At 35.8% G+C, this 27,675-nt stretch overlaps 1 protein-coding gene across 3 annotated transcripts in view; it reads right to left on the bottom strand.

Moving 5' to 3' along the window:
* Nucleotides 1-27,438, bottom strand: part of stard8 (StAR related lipid transfer domain containing 8) — a 78,021-nt gene extending 50,583 nt beyond the window's left edge. Inside the window, exons 1-3 of one of the 3 annotated variants that reach the window (XM_015351442.2) lie at nt 27,368-27,438; nt 21,175-21,823; nt 9,307-9,340 (exon numbers count right to left, since the gene is read on the bottom strand). In XM_015351442.2, the coding sequence (XP_015206928.2) occupies nt 9,307-9,340; nt 21,175-21,639 (499 nt within the window). In that variant the 5' untranslated portion in view covers nt 21,640-21,823; nt 27,368-27,438. Of the gene's footprint in view, nt 1-3,853; nt 4,206-9,306; nt 9,341-11,793; nt 11,952-21,174; nt 21,824-27,367 lie in introns of those variants that run through there. The other 2 variants (XM_015351443.2, XM_006632765.3) reach the window with 2 other exon arrangements.
* Between the last annotated feature and the right edge of the window lie 237 nt (nt 27,439-27,675).

The raw sequence follows: 27,675 nt of genomic DNA, 5'->3' as shown, positions 1-27,675 counted from the left end.
AGGTGCTCCAGCTCCCTCCCACAACCCAAAGACTAAGTAGGTTAATTGGCTTCTGGGAGAACTGGCCCTGATGTGAGTGTGAGTGCGTGTGTGTCTGTGTGTGCCCTGCAATAGACTGGTGTCCCGTTGCTTGCTGGGATAGGCTCTGGCTCCCCTGCGACCCTGTATTGGATAAAGCGGTTTGAAAACAACTGAATTGATACTGATGGAATTTGTTACCTCCTTTATTAAGCTGTTAGACTAAGAGCTATGAACAAGACTGTTTATCAAGATCGACCCTTCAAGTATTCCTAAATATGTCAGATGGACAGCACAGGAATGATCAGATTTAGATTGAGAGAATTCATAGTGCCTTCTCAAGGAATGTCTCCTGAATGTCTTCGTGTGCATGCAACTGGGTTAAATTTCACTCCACTGTTAATCTTACAGGAGCACGATTATTCAGAAAGCATACCATCCATAATGCCTTGGTGGTGAAAGTTGTTATTGCTCTGCGGTGTTTTCCTCCTGGTTCATAAACAGGCTTTACTATCGAGACATACAGTATGCTTTACCGTGATAGAAGGAAATTCTGTCAAAATGTCCTTGTCTCTCAATTACATGAGAAAATTAGAAAGGTTACAAACAAGAGGAAGTCATTTAGCCTGTTTGGCAATTACGAGCGAATTAATCCTATAATCTCATCTAGTTGTTCTCGCATTTAAATGTATTACCACATACTGTACTTTCCACTTACAATATGTCCTCTGTTTCAAGCTTTACTGACCATTCTGAAGAAACCCACTGGGTTAACTATCTCTCTTAATCTTCTCTGTTAAGAGACGTAAGACTGAAAAGACTTAATTTTATACTTCCTTCTTTCTGTCAGTGTAGAATATTCTCTTAAAACCCAGAACACACCTCGTTTCACTTCTCCTGATATATTTACATAGTAGTTATATCTTTTCAATAGCATGATGATCAAAAGTGTCACAATGTCCTCTACATTGTCTTACAGATGTAAATCATGTATCAACATAAACCTCTAAGTCTTATCATAAGGAAACTCTTCTATCTCAGTTTCCCATTTTGTGTTAATGGTTAGTTTTTATTTATATATATTTAATGTGTTTCATTAAAAATATGATGAGGGTAAGAGGCCTCTTACTCTTTACTGGCATGGAAATTACCACATATTGCACTTTGACAGTAATAGTACTGTATGTGTACTTTACAATTGTAAACATTTAATGTTTTATTCAATTTTCATGTGATGAATTAATGTGCCTGACAATTGTGTTTATCAATGTCAGTTTAATTATATATGTGTTGTGTCAGTGAAGTACTGCAGCAAAATCTGGGAACAATTTTAGTTTTTGACAGTAATGTGGAGCAGAACCTGGCTGAAATAAAGATTTTGTCAGGAAAAATGGGGTTTATGAAATTTTTCAACTTTACGTTGACTTGTACTAATTTTAGTACAGAAAATGGTTATGCCTCTATTTCAGAGAAATTCAAGACAATGGCTTCTGCCTAACAGATAAAACCACATTAAGTATTTGTCAGAACCTATCTGGAGAGTAAAACATATAGCTAAATCTTGCTGTACTGTGTAGCTCCTTCGCTTAGAAAAATTCCTCCACATTTCTTGGATCCTTACAGAAAACTGCGGGATTACATCAGCATCACTCGGGTTCTGCATTACTAATCAATTAGCCCTGCAGCCCCCAATCCAGAATATTTCTTTACATTAAATAAGCAGAAGAATTACACGACTACAATCTTACATGTAATATATGTAAATAGCATTTATAACCCCCCCCCCCCCAAAATAACACTCCTTGACTTCAACCTTTATTTGCAGTATTCAGATTTGTTCCTTACTTTTTTGTTTCCGGAACAGTAATTAAGGAAAAAGGAGTCACTTCAATTTCTCCTGCCTGGGCGGAACATGTAATTAGAATGGCTCCAAGCCAGTCTTGCCACGAAGGCTCATTAATCACCTGGGCGGAGCTGCCTATCATCAATAGGGCTCATTGAGCCAGGCCACACATCGCTGGATATTAATAGTTCATAACAAATTGCTGGGGAATGGCGGCAAGCCCGTGAATGTGAAATTGACACTGCCAAAAAAACAAGGAAGGCAGTGTGTGGAGCAGGGGACTGGGGGCAGTCGACACCCTCACTGCTTGTACAAGAGAACTGCTGGAAACCTTGCCCAAAACCCAAATGACCTCCGTCAGCCACTGTTGAGTAAACTAATACCAAGTAACATTCAGCTGGCCTGCATTTTTAGAACGGGACTTTGAGTCTCCCCCCACTCCACACTATCATTCGTTCTTGTAATTGTTGCACGTCTAAAATAATTCCAGACACTAAAAAAAAAGGTGTAAAACAGGAGAAACATCTGAAAATGTGTACTTTAAAACAGAACAGAGGGGTGGCTAAGAATCCGTTGGATGCACTACCAGTGAGCTGTGAGCGCTGCATTTTGTTTTGAAGAAAGGTTTTTCAGTTCCACATTTGAGATGTCGCATGGCCCCAGTTAGCTGAAAAGCAGTCAGTTATAAGGAAGCAAGTTGGTCAACAAGAATGGTTCAAGCAAAACCACTTAACTCTGCTCAGAAATAAGCAAGTAGTCATTTAGTACACATTTACAGAGGAGTTATAGAGTAAACGGTAGTATATCAAGGTTACCTGACAAGAAATTGCTCTATTCCATAATTAAGATACAAAATAGATTTATTGTCCTCACATTTTTAATTTTGACAGAAGATGTCAAATGTAATTTCACACTCATGGTGTTTAATGTATGCAAATTTTGACATTTCTGTAAAATAGCTATGTATGATGAAGAGAAGACGGTTGAGCAGGTTCCAAAGTGTTAAATTACAAAGCATACTGTATGTGGAATCACCAGAACACAGTCAAGCTAATACATTTTAAATGTTTTGCCACAGTTCCTTAAACCATAAACAAAAATATACAAATAGCAAACAGGATTCTTCACAATACAGTCTCGTATAATCAACAAGTTAATTTCTGTTTTATTAATTACTACTATTACTAGGAAATTACAGGTACAGTAGTAGTAGAAAGAAAAGGTATACCTTTGAGATAGATAAATGAGAAAAGTATTTTGACTGTTAAAAAAAGCTTTGCCCTTCCTTAACTGCAACTTTGTTTACACGGTATTTTTGAGTTTTTAAGAATATTCTGTCTCTAGAAGCGTTCCAACATTGCAATCTACACTATATTCTATATGATGTATTACAGAATCTAGAAATTCTAGAAGTTTTCACACTAGAACATTAATTGGAGTGAAAACAAAAATTTAATATTCAGTAACCGTGCTCATTATACAGTACATGTTTCAGTATGTCTGCAAAACAGTAGTAAATTAAACCTAAAGATACCATTATCAGATGCAAACATTTTTGCAGGCGAGTTACATTCAACAAAATCAGGCATAGGAAAAGACTAAATACGATCGTGTATCCCGTCTAACACTATTTCTTATATACAGTATACAAGGTATTAAGAAAACTTTAGACTGTTTTCCAAATTGAATACGCTTTTGAATATACTCAACGAAACTTCTGTTACTGGTTTATGAATAAAGAATAAATCTCTTGACGTTAACAACTTTGGTGTAACACAAGACTATCTGGTAAAACTTTTTACTTAAAACGTGATGAAAATATCTATATTCTAGCACGATACGTCTAGACGGAACGTACTGTATAGTTTCCCATGCTTTCAAAATCGGAAATATGCAGTGACTGACATGCTGTCCGCTCGCTGGTCCTGCATTGCCTGTAAATTCTTCTTCATAAAGGCTCTCTAAAGGAGATACCGCTACATTTTATTTTACCTGCAAAGTGTCGTTGGTTTACTTTCCTCCGCAGTAAGCCCAAAGCTCTGAGTGTCGAATCTCTGAAATGAACACTGAGAGATCTTGGTCGAAGAGTCTCCCGGTTTTTGCGATCCATCGTCCAAAAAAAAATGATTCAAAAATATCCGAACTTTCTTTTGCCTCCTAGCAAAGCACTCGCTCTATAGTCATCAGTGCATAATCTGATGTTCTATCACTCCTAACAACCACACTCTCTTTCCTATATACTTTTTTAGTTTACAGTGAATACCAATACATCTTTCTGTCTGATTACAGTATACATTCTCTATATTGACCTTAGCTCAAAAAATGATTTTGACTTGTTTCCTGAGTCACACTCACACAAAGTTTGAATCCCTTTTTAAAGTCACATGATGCAATGGACGGTGGGACTTGAAGTTTTTTTTTTCCTATGAATACCCATACATTTTTTATTTCCCATCGTATTATAGATCCTTTAATGTATGGATTTGTAGTACAAGTTAAAATATAACACGTGTTATTACTGTTATTTACGATTTCTTTTATTATGTTTCTGGTTGTGGAGTACTACTTAAAAGATTTTGTGTTTTATGATAAAATGATAAACTACATTTAATTTAATTGTATTACATTACATACTATCCTCGTTCATTAGAGCTTGATCTAAAAGGTTCCCCTCGTCTTACCAAACCATTTTGTACAGTCATTTCATTTTCTTGAAACACTATAACGGTCTGTAATGTACCGTTTGCGTTTTGCATATTACAGTATATAATACGTATAATATACTGTATAACATATATAATACGCTTTGAAAATATTAAAAATTCAGATTAGCACTGCAAACAATGGCGTGTGTTATACATTAAAGTTTACATTTAAGTTTAGAAGTAGATTCAGCAGTGATAGCAGCATGATGTACTGTTATCTCAATAATATCACATGCTTCGGTGGTAAGAGAGCAATGTAACCCCGTAATGTGCAGATGATGTCTTTGCACCATATTTATTTCCTAAGCCTTTACTCGTAAACTCTACCATTATTTTAAATTGAAAAACTGAAGTGGGTTGTCTTGTTTCTGTTTGATTAATGTCATGTGTGGGCAATCTTTTACCACAGTGCAGCATCACAAGACAGGACACTCTTCATTATCACTGTGATGTGACGCCAATAGCTGTTACTTTCTGACTAAACCTTACCTGTTGTGACACCAGTACACATACAATATTTCTTTTTAATCTTCCTACCTTTGCTTTCTTAAAACAAAAATTGTAGTCTGACTTAACACTAAGGCCAGAATACAGTAGTTTCCAATAGTTATGGAAGATGTACTGTACTTTGTAAATAAGAAGGGGAATTTATCCGGGACACTGGTGTTAATTCCAAATACTGCAAGGACCATGGGATCCTTAAATAGCTACAATCTGAAGCACAGGTTTATGATCACATTTTCTAATCTGTGGTCATCAGTGCCAATTACAAGCTACTGAAAAATAGCTCAATATGTAACAAACAGCATGACACACCTGAATGACTCAATTCCCCGAATTCCCCCGAGTGTCTCCTTGGTAAAAAGATCTCCCAGTGTTCTGTACTTTAACAGGGAAATCCATTTCATTGGCCTTGAATCTTATCTTGTCTTACCCCAACACTAATTATGAAAGCTACAGTCCCTATTCCTGGACAAAAACAACAATAAAACTGGGCAGACATAAAAAGTAAATTCAGACTACCCATAATTGGCAAAAGACGATTAAGCATCATGCAACCAGATACTGAATCAGAGATGATGTTGGCACAAATGACAGCAAAGCTTTAATTTACAAGTTACTGCTTTATGCTGAACGAATTTGTGATGAATCCTCATCATTTCTAAGATACAAAGAGCTAAACTGAGGGCTAATTTAAACGAGGAGCTCAGAAAGCTTTATCTCTTTTCTCTTTACTGACAGCCCATCTCCCTTGAAACCAGAGTTTTCTCATATTATTCTACTTTCCTAACTTCAATGTGAACTCAAGAAGGCTGACAAACAGCATGCCTCTTGTTTTCCTCTTTGCTGGGATTAGTTCCCGCTTCAAATAAAAATTTCAGCCTAGCTTTTTTAACATTTATCAGTTAAGTAGGATGGTGCAGCATACTAAATTCACAGTTGCACAAAAGGAAGGAAAAGCAAACCTGTAAGTATAGTATAGCATTTTGCAATCTTGTAGAAGTAGACAGGGCAAGCTTTAGTGCATATTAAGACATAAAATGATACATTGACACAATTAAAAGAAACAACAGAATGTCGTTTACATATTCATTTTAAATCTGAGAATCGTACAGTGTAACAGAATGACCCAAAAAAATTCATTGCTTTTCCTTAAACTTAATTCTCTGCATCAGTTTATGTCAGTGAGTTATAGCTTATATAGCTAATACAGTTTTATCTTTTTGTATGTTTCTAAAAGATGCTTCAAAATGTTCTCCGATATTTTTAAAAGAAGACAATTCACTGCAGTATATGGAATAAGGGCACTTTACCAATCATTTGCTTTTATTAAAGCGGTGAAAAAGTGAAAAGGCTCATTTGAGTTGGTAATAAGAAGCATGTCAGGTGACAATTTACAGTTAAAAGGTCAACTAAAGTTATTCCACTTCCTCTTTGTAAATACTGCTAAATCATTCTTCCTGGCATCTTAGATTTTTTATTTAATTGTCATTGTTATCATTGTAGATCTTCCATATTGTAGAATTCCATAAAATCACTATTTGTACTAGAAAAGTGCTTCCTCAGAAATTGACTCTTATAAATCTCCCATTAAATCCTTTAATCACATAAAGGATACCTTGTTATTTAGTCACCAAACCAAGGTTCCTACTGTAAATGAAAGTGAAACAGTTCCCCTTGAGCTGTCACATTATCCTATCATCATCATAGTTCTCCAGCTTTACTGTTCCCATTTAAGACATGCCAGCAAGCAGAAAATCACTAGATTTACTACAGTACTTTATGTATCCATTGAACAACAGTAATGATACTGCACCTGAGCTAGAACTAAATATTTCTGCATGGAATTTTTTACTGTGCTTTGTTCTGCCTTTATTGCCTTTATATTAATTGTATGATATTTTAATTTAACCTAAAAGGCCTCAAGTAGCTTAAAAGAATATATATACTGTATGCAGTTTGATGCCACCCAGGACAACCATGACTTTAAGAGTGATCAAGGCTGGCCCAAGATGATGCACGTGTATTACAGCCGGTTGGTGAAAACTTTTGTTCTAACTTGTGCTTATCCCCTTTTCATGCACTCTCCTCTGAGAGTGGTGCTCTCAAGTACCCACTTGTTGGGATAACTAGGAGATCAGATGTGTCACAATGTTTTCCAAGCTCATTCACATACTAAGGACCTCTGAGCCCCCGGGCTCCAAGTCCTGTACTCATGATACATCACCCCCAATTTAATCACATATTCACTATGATTCTCATTCACACCTCAATCCTTTTATGACCTGCTCTAAAGTTAATATACAGTATATCGTTGAGCTGTTTGCTTGTTGACTCCAGACTCAGTGAAACTCGTACCACTGGTTCTCTCTCTCCTGCTCCTTTCAGAAAGTAACAGTGAAATCTCCCTTAACTCTGCCATTCCATTTTGAATGAGCTGTACTGATTTCTTTACCTTACTGGTGGGGCAACATGGCATACTATTCTGGAGCTACCCTTGCAACTTGATGAGTCATGATGACTCTAAATAGTCTAGGAGCCTCCCTGCTCCTAGACACTGTACATGGAGTCCAGTCCTGATCTTTTTTAGACTCCATATTCTACAGGTTCACCACCACATACCTACAAAAGCACCCCAAGGAGCTGAAAAACCCAACACAGTGCAGCCCTACTTCCTTTGAGTCAACCAGAGGCCAATCATAGGAAAGAAAACTTTCCCATCACTCTATCCTATATGCATTGAGTAAAAACCCCTCTACTACACCCCTGCACTCTGGTCCTTGCACACTAACTGTAATTTAACTCCCATATCTAATCTGGTTTTATAAGACAGCCCACAATTGTGAATCATTAGATTACATACTTTCTTAAGTTGTGGTCACATTGCAGAGCACGCTTCTGGGAAGAGAAGCTCCATGACATTTCCATACCTCGATGCATTACAGTGTACGTAACCCTTATAGAAATATTCCAATAATACTAATATTCACATTTCCATAATTCGTAGACTTTTCTGATCTTGTGAGATATCTGTCTGCCCATTCACACGTGTCTTTACATTCTTTTGTCTATTGGCCATGAGTTTGAGTTTTAACAAGCCTTAATTGTCAGAAAACAAAACAAGATTTAATATTTTCCACTCCAATTTACGTCCCCACCCTACCCCCCCAAAAAAGGATTCATAATTGAAAAAACAATCCAATGTTATTCACAATTTTACACAATGCATTCTTAAAGCACCAGAACGTTTCAAAGTCACCAAGATTGTCATGCAATTTGCAAAACATAAATTCTAATATGATCCTGCTCTTCACAAACCTCTCAAACATCCTCTACAGACCCAGAACCAGAGATTTTATTCTTCAGAGTCTTGTAGATGGTGAGTTTGGCTTGGCCCAGTAGAAAATTAACGAGGAGGGTCTGAATTTTCAGTTTTCTTCCATAACCCACCCTGTCACTGAAGGCCAGGCCGAGGTCAATGAAAAGCCGGACCAGCACAGCAAATATGGGTGACAGGCAGGAGCATGAACCGTGGCAGTGGAACACCGTCTCCTTCTGATCGCAGAAGTGACGGGCTTCGGACACTGTTAGATCCAGAACCAAACAAACGAGTTGACCCCGAGGAGCGCACAGTATACAGCCCGTGCCTCAGTATGTATTGTGGAACGTTGCTATTATATCCTTATGGCTCTAAAATCTTTGAATCAACCACAAAGAATGCAGACTTTAACTATTTTTTTTTGCCATTTTAAAAGTTATTCTTGATTGTTTCATTTAAAAATAAATATATTTTATGTCTAACTAAGGATTTAAAAAAAACTTCAAAGGTCCTGTGTCCCACATATTTATGAGAAGAAAAGTACTGTAAATCTATTGTGTAAAACTCCAGCAAGTCAATAGCTTATATTAGACTGCAAGAGAATTAGACATCATAATCCTGTTCAGGTTAAAGTTAAAAAAATACATAATAAATCAGAGGCTGTTTGGGCAATTAATATACACTGAAGATACATGTAACAGAAAAGCCAAGAGAATTCTCTATTATTAAAAATGGGAGTGCGTTTATCCACAACTACAACCAAGGAAATATTAAATAAATGTCTCTTTAGGGAAGCTATAAAGTAGGCTGAAATATGAAGAGCCAATCTTGAATAGTAATGGTGTTTCACACATAGTACCTACCACACACTCATCAACCCTGATTTCACAATCAAAATGTTTTTAATATACTGTACTTACCAGCATCATTCTTATCCCATGGCAAAGCCAACCCCTGAAACAGATGAATAATAAGTCATTTTTCCAGGTGAAGAAATTAATAATTATCTGGAATAAGCTTCTAATACCAAACATCATCTGAGAAATCTAGGCTTCCAGGGATGAAAATACAAAGTTATGAAGATTATAAGATCAGCTTAGAGAGGGTTTTGTTTTCTAAATGTTCATGCATTTTTACATTTGAAGAAACAGGAGTGAGATTTACAAAAAAAAATGTATTTGGGTCTTAGCATCATTTTGTTATTGGAACCTTTGTATATCATCCCTTTTTGAGTTTCAGATTTATCACAGTGCTACTATTTCTCTGACAATATAGCCCTGTGAAGATGCTAGTGATGAAAAATTTTGGTTTTAATGCCTTAAAAATCAAACTAAGAGACAAACAAATAAAAGCTAGAGAAAAAGAGGAACAGAATCACAGAAAGTGATTTGTTCATTCACATTTAATTTTCATACTATATTATTACCAAATGGAAACTAATGAAGGAATAATAATTTTATAAACATCATCATCATCGTCATTGTCGTCATATTATCCAGTATCATTTCAGGAGTACTATTTACTGAGTTATCTTTCTCATTTCACCTTCTTCAGCCAATATGATGGTATGGCTGATTTTTAAACTAAATCCTAAATTTATTTATTAGTACACATGACCAACAAAGCACACTTCACTTACATAGTAAACGTGGAAATGCGCCATAACACTGGTTAGAAATTGTTCCAAAATTAAGGATATTATAATGTTCAGACAGCAGAAACATACACATTTCAGGATGTTAAAAATACAAAATGGAACTTTCAGTAATGGCGTGTTTTGTTCAAAATGTCTGTAATTAACATTTTGTGTCATCCTGAACTGACATACAAGAACTTTATAAATCTGACATCAGATCTGAGCGTCAGTATAGTGTTTGTCCATCTGCTGTATGTTAATTTTGAATAATTTGCTTTGAAAACATAAAAATAAATGTCTATATAAAAAATAAGCTTTCTTTTTCCTCCATAAAATCCACAAAACAAAATCCCATGTCTCTTCCCTTAATCTTTTACATTTATAGCAAGTCCTATGATATACTAAAGTGAGAAGACAGTATAAATTCTCAGGTATTAATACAGTCTGGATTTAAAGAATCGTAGGCCTAAGGGATTTGGCTGTGCTTCAAGTTTACAAACTAACACACCACCAAGGTGAAACATTCTTTGATCTTGAATTCAGAAAAAAAAACAGCAGAGAAAATACAATTAAAAGTTGGCAGGGGTGAAAAAATAAAACAAGAAAATGAGTATCTCACTCTGAATTTCCATATCACAAAATCTTGTTATTTTTTTGAAGGTATCACAATACCAAGTGCACTGCAGAGGGTTACATAAAACTAGGTGATAAAAATCCATCTACATTACAGTAATTCTGTAATTGTAATTGTCCTGAGACTATAACATCATGTTCCGACTGGCATATGTCAAAACATTAACAAGTTTAAGCAATGGTTCTCAATGTAATTCTGAAGTCTGTTTGCAGTTATGCAGTATACTGTACAAGACCTTAAGAGGCACACACTGCAACATCTTACCACCTAATGGAAAATCAGTACTGTTTTTCATCTTCTCTTTTCCCCTTGGCTTGTATTCAGGATGGTCTCAGGGCTGCTTTAAACTTTATGACTTGTTCCTGAAACCATGCAGTGGAATTTTTACAAAATTAGATGTTTTTAAAATAATTTGCCTGTTACAAAGACACTACTGTTTAGCTCTGCTGGGTTTTAATTTAATTCCAAGCACACTGTACAAGACATTTCGTTTTCTGTGAGTGGTGTGATGATGTCATGGTTTATATGATTAATGCACACCCCTGGTTTTGCATGGAGTTTAAAGCAACACCTACTTTTGAATTTGATCTCTGTAGTAACTGTGGCTTAACTGAAATGTGTACTGTGAGCATGCTCACTGGGAGCAGGTCTGCACACAGTCCATTCCTACACCCACTCCACATTGTCTGGAATGTCCGTTACTTGATGGAGTCACATGTTCCACATTTCACATATATGAAAATACCAGCCAGTTTTTTTTTTTAAATAATGCCGTCCTTTCACTTGTGCTTTTGCAAGACTTTCTTTTTTGTTTCAGGAACTAAAGCCACTCATTTACAAACCACTAGATATCGGAAGATAAAAAAGTAATGAGTAATTTTTTTTTTAATTAAAAAACCTGTTAAACAAACAGACATGCATAGCTATGTTTTATTTCATCTACCCGGGAAATGTTTGCTTTAGAAAAGCAGCACAACATCATAATGATTACTGGCATCTTAAACTTTAGGTTTATTAAGTTTTTTAAAACTTTTATTGTTATCAAATCAAGGCAAAATACATGTCATTTTTAACCACCTCTAGAAAAGCACCATACTGCCCTGTGCAGTCAGAAAGATACAGTATGTTACTACTTACTTTTGCCCTTCTGAACAGTGTACAAAAACAGCTGAAGAATGCCATGCTGTTAACTTTAGCTGTGTCCCAGGCTCCTGAGAGAAGGTGGCTTTTCCATTCCCCCCTCAGGGGGACCTATGGTACAGCATACAGTCCTGGAGTGCCTTGCTGGGGCTGGGAAGCAGGGCACTGGGGATGAAGGACCACGTCTGTGGGAAGGAGGCGGGGCACAGAACTAGCATAGCCTCCCTGTTAATGGGACACTGTAGGCAAGGATGCTCCCTGCATACCAATGCTGAACTAAACTCTGCTACTCTGCAGAGATAACAAACAGATGCTTGAGGGAGAGCACTGCAGTGCTAAAGAATCTGTCTGCTATTTTAAGCTGTTCTTATTTAAAAGGAGTAGAAGGTTTTTAAGGACTATCTTCATTTTCAGACATTTATTCAGATTCTTTAGATGCTGTTGCACTAGATGCTTCAGTAGACAGTCTCATTAAAACCCCATACTGAAGATAGGACTAACAAAAACAGATTCTGGGGTGCAGGTGATGAAAACGTGATCCCAAAGTGTCTAAGTACTTTTTTTGCTGTATGTTGAGCTAATGAGGTGCCTAATGAGGTGCAAAATAAAGTGAGCTGCTTTTGGTAATTAGAAAATAAGTCAAATGAATAATCCTAAAATACAATGCTAATTGTTAATATTAATATTGAATGATCTGATAGAATTTCTGCAAATACTGAGAATGATTTTAAAATTCTTTGTAAAGTATAACTATTATTGCTGTGAAGCAAAAGCATAAATGCATTTTGTACTGTTTGTATCAAATAATAACTATATTATTCACGATCAACCAATTACAGTTTCACATTTTGGTCTGGTATGTACTGTATAGCAATTTCTTTAGAAAATAAGCTAAATAACTAACTGCAGTCTTTGGCATACACTTTTAGAATAGAAGTTTGTATAACTAAGCCATTGAATCAGATTTGCTCCTTGTAATATCATAGGAATTAAAGAATCTGATGATTCCTCATATACTCTTAAAGCTGAAATGAATTGATTTGGCTAGCATTTATTCTGGAGTATGAAAATGGAGCAATGCCCACTCAGTGTGAAATGCAGGATACGAGAACAAAGACTTGAACTGTTTAGCTTCCATTTTGGGGTGTACTGTAGTTTCAATAAAACTTTGTTCTTAAGCTATGTTGGAAAAAGCACCCCAATTTCAGCACAAAATAAAAATCTTAGGATTAGGAAGAATGGAAATGAAGATGTTTTATTCTTATCTCCATGAAAGAAGGAGACACTAATTATACTGAGAGCAATGGATGATGAATAATGTTGCACTGAAAAGTAATACTGACATCGAAGTAAGAATGTTCAAATGATTCCATGCTAGGAGCTATTGTGTAGTTTATTGTACTGGTATAACAGTGTGTGACATTATTAATTGAAGAAGACTGAGTGGACAATTGCATCAGCATGTGCTGGCTGCAGGGGAACAAGTAAAGGTTAATTCCAGTCAGTTTAGTGGAGTTGTTAAAATCATGTTGTTATTATTATTTATTAATAAAGAAAAATAACAGTATTTCTTAGAAATTAAATATAGAACAGTAATAAGACCAGAAAGGTAAGAAATAGTAACAAGAACATAGCAAGATAAAATGTCTAATATTTATAAATTGCATTATGTTGTTTTTTCAAACATGAATTTCCAGAATTCCATAATGCTAGTGCCCGGTTAACGTATCCTTGAAATAGGATTTCTGAAAATGCTGATTTACTATAACAATTTATGTTGTCATAATAACCCACGATACAGCGAGAAATGTGATATTATTGTCTTCATATCATGATATGATTGTATGAAACTATTAATGTCACTAGAGTACAGGAGGATTTACTTTCATAAAGATAACAGGAGCATTTGCTTAATCTCCCAATGCAAATGTATAGGTGGCTCTCCACAAAACACCATTACAAGAAATAAAATTCCATCAAAGTAACAGTTCAGCATTATTGAAAGTAGCATAACACACATACCATGAATTCTGTTTACAGACTCCCATGGACAAACGACAATAATACCATTGATTTGTGAAGTTCATTAAGAAACATGGCATTATTTAGTGTGGGTGAGGACGAGGTCAAGATATAAATTAACTAATGACAGAGAATGTTCCCTGTTAAAGAAATGTGTAGAGCTTTTCAAAATCTCCCCCTGGAACAAGAGGCAAGATGTTCTCTAGAAGTTAACAAGGAAAAAAAAATTATCCTTATTTCTTTAGCATATTTTCGGTTTCTCATATCCTCTGGAAATAGATAAATGTAAAATATGTATTATTCATTTATTCTGATTCTGATAACTTTACACAACTTGTGTGATGTTTGATGTTTAGTTAACACGACTTAACATGCAATAGTACCTAAATGTTTTACGTAAGTTTTGTTCATTCTGTCAGTTATCAAGAACAACTTTCCCTGAACACCTTAGCTCAGCTCTGGTGAGTTACTCCTCCTGGAGGACCATTGTGTCTGTGAGTTTTAGTTCTTTTTGAGCTAAGACATCTGGTTACTGGTTTAACTGGAATAATCTAACAGATTATCCCAGCTAATCAGGCACTGCTGCTTAAAGAGACCTTGATACCCTACAGATAAATAGCAGGCCTTCAGAACCAAGAGTGGACACCCCTGCAGTAGATTGTAATGAAGTATTAAAATATTTTGTATATTTAAATAAATGAACAACAGCACATAATACAGTAAAACAGATTTTTTTAAACTGTGTTTTGTAGAAACCCTTCATGAAGTATATAACTTTATATCTCAAAGACACTAAGGAAATATATTTCACTAACATGAAGCTCTAATAAGATGTTATCCTTAATGTTTAAATTTAAATTTTAGATGGTCTGTGATTATATGTATAAAAATGAGAATATCCAGAAATGAGCAAGGTACACCAGAAAAATCTGCGAGTCTCTACAACATAAAAAAAACGAATACAGGGGTTACGTGCCCAGTGAATTTGGTGTGATTCAGGCTGAAGAATTCATTCTAGCCTAAAACTGTGACACAACCTGCATAAGTAATATAAATGGACAAATTAAACACAGCCTTTCAAGTTGTTCAACAGTGGTATTTTAATATCTATGAAACTATAAATAAATACATTCGCGATATCTAAAGCATGATATACCAGTCCAAAAGAAATTCTCTGTGCCATTTGTGGGAAATTAAATATACAATATTCTGTATTCTTTTTTATTAGATGAATTTTCCATTTTATTATTTCACGTAGGGAAACGGTATAAAATCACACAGCTACGTGCTTTATCGCTCCCCCGCATCCCCTTTACAAATTAACGTTAGAAATGGAAAAATCGTATATTTATCTACTGCGCCCTCATGTGGATAGAATTTGCAACTAAAAAACTAAATTGTGCAAAAGCTGACACGTCTCAAATATTTCTTGGAGATGGTTGACTGGCAACACATCCAAAATCTTTCAAGGAATATTGCATTTCAGAGGGAAGGAAAATCCCAAGACCAACCCCATAATTAATGTAAATTCAAAATTTACATTCAAGTCCCACTTCTCTGGCAACAGATTCTGAATGTAGTAAACAATACTACTGTATCTAGATCACCCATTAATTTTTAATTTCAGAAGTCCCTACTGCAATGTTATCTTAGCAACTTCATTTTGTAGTAAGATGATTAGTTTATTTTATGGAATAAAAGCATACTATCACTGTTGCTGTGTAATATTAGCAACTGCAATAAAATTCTCTAAAGCACTTTGTAAATAAAACTGTTGTGAGTGGGCCTATAGATACAGTATTAAACTTTTGATATTATTAATAACAATAATAATATTCACACATAAAACCTTTTAGAAGTTACAACAAATCTGTGAAAATCAAAGCATTAGTAGCTGAATTATTTCTTATGATATATTATTTACACTGGTTAAATTGAATTCCTTGGTATTTAGTCCACTGCTTTAAGGTTAATAAATTTTCAATTTCTTATACAAATTAATTTACCCTAATACCAGAAGATATTTTAACAGAAACACTTAAGATGCAATCAAGCAGGCAGTGTGCTACACAGGAGCTCATGCCTAGGGAATTATTAGCTCCTATTATAAAAAATTGGTTGACATTGAACAATGTGTTCCTGAATTGAGGCACCATATGAAAAATGTGCTGTCGGAGTTAATTTTACCCTGCTCTCGACATTGTATTAGAGTTAGCACTTACAATAAACTGGAAGGTGCTAGGAAATATTGAGAGGATCAGATGGATTAACATGAATAATAATGAAAATGAAATTTGTTACAAACATGCAGGGTAGGAATGGTAATACTCTGCTAAATGCAAGACTACCGGTTATGAGAAACCAAACTAAATGAAAAGGTTTAATATAATTTCTGGATTGCAGTTTGTTTTTGTACCATTTTCTCCATCCAGCCTCTGTCAGTTCACTGCCAGTTAGTATTCCTTCCATTTTTGGGTTTGGTTTAAATTAGGTTGGATTCTTTTTTAACAAACTACTGCACTTCCACCAAAAGCAAAGACAATACCAAAATCAGGCCTAACTTCCCCAGCCACAACACCAAAAACCTCCCACCTACTGCTTCCCTCTCAACCCGGACAGCATAGATCCATTGACCCCAAGTTAGGGAACATCTCCTTGCCAGCAGTTAATGTACAGTATATCACCCTGTAACTCACAACTGGCAGCCCACTGAAGCTCAGAAGGTGTGAGTCTAGCCAGGACCTGGATGGGCGACCTTCTGTGAAAGCTAAGGTTGCTGCTTAAGAGGTATCCCACTAAGAGGTGTTAGCGGGACCTGCAGGGAGCTCTTTGCCTGTGGTCTGTGTGGATCCAAATGCTTCAGTATAGTGATGGGGACATTATACTGTAAAAAGGCGCCAACCTTCATAAAATAGAGGTAAAAGAAAGAGGTCCTGAGTCTCCATCACTCTGATCATTAAAAATCCCAGGGCATTTCTTGAAAAGTGTAGGGGTGTTACCACAGTGTCCTGGCCAAATTGCCCCCTGGCCTTTACCAATCATGTCCTCTATGAATTGGCTTCATTACTCTGTTCCTTCTCCCCACTCATAGCTGATGTATAGTGAGTGTACTAGTGCACTTTGGCTACTGTCACAACATCCAGGTGGGGGCTGCACATTGGTGGTGGTGGAGGGGAGCCCCTATTACCTGTAAAGCCCTTTGAAAATCGGTCTCAAATACCCCAGGGGAGCAAACATCAACCAATTTCTGAAATACAAGTTCTCAAAATCTGCTAGTCTCCTCAAACCAACACTCCAACACAGAAACCTGAAAACACTGCCACAACGCAACAAAGGCTCCCTAATACAGCCTTCTGAAGAAGAAGATGCCTTTACATGGCAAAATTTGCCACCAACTCCACAAACATTCTGCCACACCAAACAGGACTTGCACACACTTATGATCCATTCCCTCCCCTGCAAACCATCAAGATGTGCCTCCCAGTACAGACCGTGTATACAGACAAAAAACAGACATCAAGGGACAACAAGAACAAAATGAATCCTTTCTCTCCCCCTGAAGAAATACTATTACACACAAACTTATTTGTTTTTGTTTTGCCACATCTCCCCATGACACAGAAGAAATGTAACAGAATGAATTACAATGGAACAAACACTAAGCATTATGTTCCTTGTCTCTCTGCTGATTGAAAACCTTTAATGCTTTTATTAGGATATAAATATACTCAGTGATGCTAACTCATTCTTGATAGTAGCTTGTCACTGTAGTTCTCTGTCACGTTACATACCCCCAGAGCCATTTTGATTAAGCAGTCTTTCTTATGTAACAAAATAACAGGAATAGTTTAAATTTTACATAGTATTTCATGTACCATGAAGATCAATAGTCAAAAATGCCCCAGGCAGGCAATAAACATGACAGCTATTACATTATACTGTATAAACTCCCATTTTCTATGTTGTACATCATGCTGTGAAGATATTTTTCAAACATTGCATACAATGCTTGTGGTTTTTGTTATCTTCCTTTTTCTATGTCAGGCTGCTTATGATATCTCCCCTGTCTGTCTTTTTACTTTGTTTTCATTATGTCTTGTTAAATGCTGATAACATCTGATGTGCTGTAAATACTTCAAAATCCCCCATATGATACTGTAGTGTCAGCTTAATTTCCTTGTATTTCTTAATGATAAATTGTCTTATTAAAAACACTTATTGAAAATGACAGAATTTCTCCAATGTCACGATCACAATCCCTCCTCTTAAGGGCGCTCTGGCCCTTTCGTATTTTAGTTGATTACATGCACCTGCCCCCTGTTTCGTCTCCTTATTTAAGCCTGGCTCTCTCACTATTCCTGGCTCAGCACTGGGAGATGGACTCCCGGAAGCCCGCCTACCAGCGGGTCCAGGAGAGACCCGACGGCATACTCTTCATCACAGCCTCCTGATCATCTAAGACTGGGGCTTGGAGCACCTTGCCTTGTTATCCTGTTTTTATCTTCCCGGTTCCCTGTTCCCGTTCCGGATCCCATTCCGGATTTTAACCTTGTCTGTCTTGGATAGATCACCTGGTTACTGGATTTTGGACTGCACCCCGGATTTCCTGTTTAGGACTTCCCTGGACTTCTTTGCTTTCGTCACGCCCCCCGAGCAGCGGATCACCACCCCCTGTCTGTCAACCCGTCCTTATCCTGCTATACCCTCCCCAATGTCCTTCTCCACTTACTTCCGGATTATACCGTCTGCACAGGGTCCTGAACTAAGCTTCGTTACAGATGGAAGAAATGCAGAAAGCCTCATTGAATGAAATAGAATAGCAGTGAGGGGATAACAAATAGTAACACTTGTTAAGGAGCAGCATACAGAGGAAAAAATAGGAATTAAATCAATTCATATAAGTGCCTTTCTCACAAACAGGCAAAAGGCTGTACTGAACAACAGATTAATTTGCCCTAACATGAGTAAAGTACAGGAATTTATATTTAGAAATCTAATAGGATATTAGTGTCATGCGCCAGTGTGCACATTTTCATTGCCAAATGTCAATTCCTATGTAAAGCAGTATCATATACTGTATAATGATCCTCACTTTAACCCTTGTGCCTTCTTTTTAACAACACTTACTAAGTGAGTTATTCTTGTAGTGCATCAGAGGTTCCTAGACTTACAGCTGTTTCTTTCCCACAAAAGCATTGCACTTATCCTAACAAAGGATTGGAAAACAACAGGAGTACAAAGCTGTCATGGTAAACGGATGGCTTTATGAGTAATTACAGAAAGAAGAAGGCACAGTTGTTCAAAACTTTACACTACCAGACAGTAAAAGATTACAGACTTTAGAAAGGTCAAACCACATTGACAAAAATAAATTGTCTGTTTTATAATATTCTTCATACTTTTTTATACTAAAGAAACCACTTATCTCTTTGTGCAGCATTACTCATTTACCAGTCTACAGTTCACTGAAGTACTTCTCATTCTCTGGATTCTAAGAAATATCCTCATTTCATAATTTGTTTTAAGCTAGACACCTACTCTGTTAACAGGTTTCTTACAACCAGTATACAGTTCATCATCGTCAAGAAAGCCTTAGTGTGCCTTAGACTGAGCAAACATATAAAAAGTCTAAGTGTAATGGGATTTGCACCACTTCTTTATGTTAGATGGGTGCTTTGTGTTTATATGGGAACATTAGTATATCCATGATATGAAATTCTTTTATCATTTTGCTATTAAACTAAAATAAAAAATAGCCTTATCAGAAGAAATAGCATCTGTCTCCATTGTTGCCCAACAAAAGTATAAAACTGGGTAGAAACATGACTACGGTTTCATTACCTTACTGACTGATTATGTGGTGAAGGAGAAAACCACATTAATTCTGCTAGGAATCTTGAAGCTTGTCTGTTATTGTTTCTCAAAATACCATTGCACGATTAAATAAAAGTAATGTTTGCTTCACACCTCCAAAGTCAAAGTGTGTCTTGTACAATAGATAATGGATGCTGTAGTAGGAATTATAAACTAAATCTGGCACCTTTGGTACAATCAGTTAACTCCTTTAAGAAGTCTGGCACTCATTCTTGACAAATAGAATTTATGATTTTACACTGAAATTGTGCAGTTCGGCCAAAATCTATATGATTCTTTCATTTTGTTTCTTTTGTTTCACTGTGGTGATCATAGGATGAAGGTTTTCCAACCATAACATGTTTCGGCGCTTGAGTTAAAGTGCATTGTTTAAGCAATAGGAGCTGGCAGGTGCTCAAGCTTAATGCTGCTCTTAATTGAGAAACGTGTTCAGAAGTAAAATTCCTTCTCAGATTTTTATCGCCTCACAGCAGCGGGTTTTCAATTCACCAGCATTTCCTGACATGTTGTTTCCCAGTCAACAGGAATGATTCACAATTCTCTAACTGTGCAAAGGTTTTGCACAAAAAGTTATTGCTTTGCAACAAAGAAAAAGATAATAACCTCATGGCTGCTTTTATAGTATATACCGGGGATATGGGGTAGGAGAATAAAGGGGATAGGGGGACAAATCAAAAAGACAAAAATATCAAGCTGAATATACACAAGATGAGGCTACATATCAAAATCATGTCTTACATGCTCTTTGAAGGATTAGTCACTGTATTGATTCCTTCAGCCTCTTTTCACCTATTGCACGACATTTACTGTAAATCAAAATGTAGTTCAAAGAACAGAAAAGTTCGTTCTCCTCTTTGTATTTGCCAATTCATGTTTTCACCAGTTATCTCAAATGAGAACAGATTTTCTTTTATTGTTGTTAACTTGGCTGATGCTTTTATTCAAAGGCATATACATGTATAGAGCTTGGTATCTTACTGAAAACAATTGAGTTAATCTGGTTCAGGGGTTCAGAAGTTATATCCATACTGCACATACAATAATGATCCGGCCAAGAAGCTCACACTGCTGCAGCACAAGAAAAAATAAAATACCAAAAATACAATCACAAGGCAAAATAAATAACCGAAAAATCAGCACGAAAGCACACATACTGTACTGTAGAAGAGATATAAGCCAATATAAATGTCAATAGTCATTAAAGCAAACCAAAACTAAAACCACTCTCAGAAAAGAAGCAATTATATTTAACTTGACCTGTAACTTTTTCCATTTATTGGCAACTGCCAAATGAAATGAGTGAGAGCCAAAGACTAAAGAAACCCCATGAAAAATGCAGGAATCTATTAAATTGGATCATACACATCTTGGGAGATTTGTCTGAAAGTACAGATTCCTTGGTGTCAAGAGAAATGATTCACTATAAGTACTGTTCCCAACAAGTGAAAATATCCATTAAATGTTGTAGAATTTAGTACTTACCAGACAGCATTGGCCGGTAGAAGTGTCACCAAGATGTTGCTTTAGAGCCTCTTCTGGGCCTTGTTTGAACTGCTGATTTCTGGCAAGTGTATGACTTTCTAGGTCAGCCCGGTCCATGGTTGTAAAGGCAGTCTCAAGAGTACAGAACTCATCAGGATTGTGAAGCAAACAATTATAAAAACTGGGCTCTCTATAAAGCTTGCAGAACCTCCTAGCTGCTGTTTCTTCCCATGTGCAGTCCTTGGAGAAAACAATTGCACTAGGTTTATGCTTTATTACACGTGCACGCTTTGTAGAGACCATTTTTTGTTGCTTATTCTGTCCTGCTTGGGCACTTAGATGACTTTCTTTTACTAAGCCATAGACAGAGTCTTTTTCTTCAGCACTCAATTCAGTTACATATAGAAAGTCATAATCAGCACCTTCTACTTCAGTTACAACTGGAACTGTCTGTTCAGCAGCCATTTTGAGAATAGTACAAAAACAAGCCTTTATTTTCTACCACTTAGACAAAGTGGATCATAACTACGTTGCTTTATCCTTTATCAAAGTAGATGATCCATTTTCTCTCTCATCTTAGATTAGGAGGGTTCATTGCTTAATAAAACTGCAGAAAACCTTCATGTGAATTCTTTGTGTAATTTTATTTCTGAAAAACAAAAGAAACATAGGGATAATGGAGATTACAACACACAAATCTTCATGTTTAATTATTAAAGAACAAAAGACAGGCATCTAAGTTTAATTTTAGTGCAAATCTGAAACAATAACAGTCCTAATGCAGTTTTATGCAATGATGACTTTGATGCAATTACAACTACAGCATTCCAAGGATTTCACATTCACATTCAGATATGGTTTTATAGGAATGATACCCCACTCAAAATTTAAAAATGTTTAAGATTAAGTCTTATTTTTGGACGATTACTGTTGATCTCGTCTCTCATTCATTTAACCATAATGCATTTCACTAAAATACAAATGCTCAATAAATGAATTATTCAGAAATGTTTCAAAATGTCAGTGGAAAAGATTTCACATTTCTGGGGGTCTGCCATCTGACACACTTGTTCAGACAAGCTTATCTGTTTTTAATCTGTAAATGCACCTCTACCATAGAGAGACAAACAGCTTTGAAGATAACATCTGAAAAAATTAAAGAAGACAAGAGTGCCGTGAAAGGGTGAAAATTTGTCTTACATATAGTACTACTGAGATCTCACTTTTTGAACATTTAAATAATTTATTTTATGATTTATTGGCAGACTCTCTTCTCCCCTTTCATACAAAAACTTTTGAGCATGCAGTGCACCACTAACTCTCTGCTTTCTTCTTGCGGCACTGTCTGTTAAAGTTATTCCATTCTAGCTTTCGCTTTGGCATACTCTAGAAAATCTGCCCTCTGTTGCAGATTCTCTTCACTAAGCCTGACCACTTTTCTCTCCTCTCTTAATTCTTTATCACTCTGCCACCTTTGGAATTTCTGGCACTGTTCATACCTAGTTCCCCTCCTACCTTGCTTTTAACTCATACCTGGTCTCCTAGTTACTCAGTCTGTGCTCCTTACTGGCTCTAATTTGGTGTCCCCCACAACTTTTTCTTGATTCCCCTACTCTTCTACATCTTTTCTATGGGTGTTTCTGCAATTTGTAGGCTAACAATCCTCAAATCCTGTCTTTTCACTAATACACTAATGTCATGTCTCTCTTGCGTTTCTGCCGGTCATCTCCTCTTTAAGCAACATTTACAGGATTCATCCCTTCCCTAGCAGGCCCCTACAAACTCGCAAATACATTCTTCTGTTACTCTTATACCACATGGCATTCATGTTACAGAGGAAATCAGAAACATTTAAACTAGAATCGTAGGGGTGAGAAGGCAAACAAAACCTGCAAAGGAAAAGCACAAAGAGAACCTAAGAAAAATGAAATGACTGGGTAATTAAATACCCAGTACCCAAATGACAGGAATATTAGGAATAAATTGAAAGACATAAAAACTCGTGTGTTAGTTCTAATTTCATTTGCAGCTACCATTTGGAAACCAAAAGAAATCAAATTATGTTCACAGTTGCCTAAGTTTTCTTCACTCAATCTTTAATTGTTTGAAAACACTAGGTCACTACAGACATTCTGTCTAGTAGATAATCTGAAAAACAGAATAAGGAAGCAATTATTAACTGTCTACCAATTAGATTTCTGCTTCTAATGGCCTTTTTAAATTTAATATCTATTATAACATCTCTTACTTTACATACTGTATACATTCTGAATTTTATTTACATAAGACTACAATTGAGATGAAAGTTGAATGATGTGGTTTATACTGTAGCATAGGTCTAATATTCTGCATTTTCAATTTTTTAAACCTTGATTCATCTTGGTATAGAAATGTATAAAGAAATTGGATATTCTAAATAAGGAGGTTACAAATAGACAGCAAATGTTATTTACAGGTTTAAAAATATGGATAAAACGTAAAACACCCAGTACACTTAAAATTCAGTCAGTTTATAAACAGATCCACATTTATGGGAGAATGGACTTCACATTCCTGGGATCAAAGGTATTTTCATGTCTTCCTCACATCAGGCATCCTTACAGTATATCAGTTCAAAGGAAGGCAATTTTTCACATCTGCAGTCTGTTTCTTTAGGACAAGATTTGCTCCTTTAAAATATAATTTACTGTCATATACAGTATCATCTTATTTGATCAAATATTTTAAGAGGTTTCGATCGGAAGACTTGCAGTTTAAGAATGTGGTCTGTAGATGTTTGGGAAAATGAATTATCTTAAAATAATAATGAAGGTTTTGAGTACACAAGGTTAAAAGGCAACAGCTGTAAGCATTAAAGGCTCAGTAAAAGCACTGATGACAAGGTTCATAAGAGGATATTCATAGTCAATCAGCATCTAAATAAACTTGGGGATATGATTTTTTTTCAGTCTCAGAATTACTCAGGGAATCAAAACTTCATTAGAAAGTGTTCTAGATATTGAGCTAACATTGTCAGTCTTACACAATTTCATTTTATTGGATTTTGAGAAACAGCAATTTATAACTTGATTGTGAGGAAAGTACTTAGAATACAGATACTGTATCATATTTTGAGTTCAACAACTTGTGGCACAGTCATGTTTTGAACATAATGTGCTGTGAGAAAGTATTCAAACTTTAATAAAATTTGAATAGAAATAATCAATATTTAATACTTCAAACTGGGTAAGTTTCATTAATGTAAAACCTTCTTGCAGGCCCTTGTCTTCAATAGAAAAAGACAGGAACAAAGGTTTTACAAAATTAAATAAGTTTCCTATTCAGCAGCAATGCTGCAATCCAAAGGCTACCTGTTATACACAATTTAACCAAACTAAATAACATGAATCTGAATCTTTGTTGAGGAAGAGTCCTGTACGCTGATATTAATTAAACATATACAATTTAACTTGTCTTTTCTCCTCAAGTAAAGCTGAAATGTTGTCCTTGTTTTTCATAATACATTAGCTGAGAGAGCAAGAGAAGACCTTCACATTCCTCAAGATCTGAACAATGTTTGTATGTATCTATCATACTGTAAGCATACATATGGAGAGTATAATTTTACCTCTTTTTGTTATACTGTAGTCATTCTATGTACTGTACTCACTTCAGAATCTGCACATCAGGTATCAATGGAATTGTAGGAAATCTACTGTACTTCTAGCTGAAATCTAAAAACAAAAACTGAAGGAAGAACAGAGCTCATGACTTCTAGTCTTCAGTTAATATAGCTATAATATTAACTATAGCAAGTAGGGGTCAAAACACACACTCTCCACTCCCCCCAAAAAACTCCAAAGTCATGGGGAGTGAAAAAAACCTCTTTTAATAAATATTTGCTTAAGGAACCCATTGAACTGATAACATTCTATTTTACTGACAGTTTATTTGTAATTGTCCGTAGTTTTACATAATACATGTTTTACATGTAACGGAAAGAAATTGTCTTTATGTGAGATCTTACAGTATATACAGCATGTCATGATATACAAATGTGTGTTATTGGATTTCTGAATAAGAAAGGCTTTTTTCATCTGTAATGAAAGCCAATAACATTCATGACTCAAAGTCAGCTTAGGGAATCTAAGGAGAGCTGCCACTGTTGAATTAGCAGTATGTCAACAAAAGTCACTGACAACGAACAGTGGCAGACAGCTGTACACACATTCACTTCCTTTAAGATCAATGGAGAGCTAGATTTAGGTTTAAAAATAACCTTCCTGTTAACCAATTAAATTCCACAATACACATTAATCAGAATGCACATACCTTATAATGAAAAGAGAAAGTTTACAGTTTAATTTTTAAACCTCCACTCTTTATCCTACCTCCTAAAGGTAACTAAAAGGTATCACACAGGCTTTGAAAAATAAGAGTCTCGGGGGCTTTTGTTTCCTATTTTGTTTCAAAAGGCATGATTTTTGCAGGATCTGTTTCAGCTGAGCATCTTTACCTGTATAGGTAGTACAGTATATGCCTTAGAGACTGAGAAGTGAACTACCCAATTTTTGTACAGCAGCATCTGTGTTTTTAACTTTTGTCTCTGTGGCATAAATGCAGTTTGACCTATGCTATAAACTACATGTAGGTCATCAGCCAAATTGCTATTATGTTAAATATTTAAGATACAGTATACTCATCTTATTTATGCATTGTACAGATTAGATATTACTTTCACTATGAATGCAACATGCTTACTTTCCAAGCTATCCACTCAAATGTCAAGTACTGCAAAACTGGCAGTTTATGAAATGAGTGCATACTGTACGTAGTCTAAATATGATTTGTGTAGTTTTGTTAGAACTCTAATTATGTTTACCAGATTATATTCATTTATCACATTGCCGTATTTAAAAAAAAAAGGTTACTTTGCTTTTTTAGTAAACAGCTAACATTTTTCTTATGATTTTCAGTCAAATGCTGGAAACACCTTTCACAAGCAGCTCTATTTCCCACCAGTGCCCTATGCTTCACCCCAGCAGTTTTTTTCAGTGAGGTGCAGGGAAATGTCCTTTAATACAATGCCAGCAAACTGAATGAGTCTTTAACGGACACTGTCTCAACATGAAATTTCAGTTTCATGATCATTCACAGGCAACTTGAAGCCAGATTTGTTCCCTGTAGTTTTTCATTCTTAGCCCAACCCTGCCAAGGAATATCTTATGAAAGTTAAACAGTGAAGGAAGTATTTTTATTATTTTAACCTTTTGGGAGTGGTTATCAAAGTCTTCATCATTCTATTTCTAATTAACTATCATTACTGTGTCCATCTAGATTATCAAATAGGCTCTGACTTTTGGAGAGAAAAATGCAAAACTCCCTGCCCATATTATTATCCATTTCTGTATATATTTCTTTTTCATTCATCATTTACTCTAAACATGCCTCACATCTATTTTTGTTGTAAGTAATGTTTACAAAGAACAAACTGAAGAGGTAGTATATAACTAATTTTGACTTGCAGGATGATGTCCTGTGTTGGTAACATTTTGCAAAACCTTACTTCAGCTAATTTTAGAATAAAAACCTCTAAAATGTATAGTACAGATAATGAGATTTGTTTAGTCATTGAAGAAGAAATAATTTAAGATATAGGTTACTTCTTAAACCGCCTTTTAAACCCCTTCTTAAACATTTTTTGCATATTAGTAACAGTAGTAAATCTTTCTCAAAATCACCTTTACAAAATAGATATTATTACCATGCTGCACCAAATCCTAATGCGTACTTCCAAAAAAAGCACAGGCTCGGTCATCTTTGGTTACAGGAAGAATTCAGTCATGAGCATCTCACCACTTCCTATGCATTTTCAAAATTATTCTACTTTAGTTAGTAGAAATAATGGCTTGGTATATAGACTTGTGTTAAAATTAAAACAGAGTTCATCAGAGTATTTCATAAAGCAGCTGCTCTAAGGTATAAGAGCTTTTTAAAGTTTTTTTAGTTGTTTTGCCTTTTTCCTCTATTCCTCATTAAATACATGTCAGCTTTATAAAAAAAAAACTCTATAGCTTAAAAAAAAGTGAAAATTATTTCCTTGAAAACCAGTGTGAGAACTGAGAAGACTTTTGGAGAACTTGTGAACTTTGCACACGTCAAAGCGTTTTCTCAAGCTCAAGAATTTGACGAAACAGAGAAAAATGTAACTCACCTTCCTTCTGGAGTACAAATTGTACGCCGGGCTTCTTCGTTGATGTAAAGCACTCTGACTTCATATGGCTTAAGCAACACACTAACTAAATCCACCCAGTGTACACACAAGTTAAGACAGCCACTCAAAGGACAGGTTTTCCCTTGGCTGTAATCCAAGTCCCACTCTCTCTCTCCCTCTCAGCCAAAATGAGCAAGTGAACATCTGGAGCTTCAGAGCACCATTCACAGGCACCTATCCATTAAAAACACTGGTGATGACATCACCCAGCTTAGACACACCACTTGGCAGCTGCTCTCAGGTACAAG

This window comes from Lepisosteus oculatus, chromosome 8 (genome assembly GCF_040954835.1).
Source record: "Lepisosteus oculatus isolate fLepOcu1 chromosome 8, fLepOcu1.hap2, whole genome shotgun sequence".
Taxonomy (NCBI): Eukaryota; Metazoa; Chordata; class Actinopteri; order Semionotiformes; family Lepisosteidae; genus Lepisosteus; species Lepisosteus oculatus.
The sequence above is the reverse complement of the archived record's forward strand: the minus strand, read 5'-3'. Positions and strand labels throughout refer to the sequence as shown.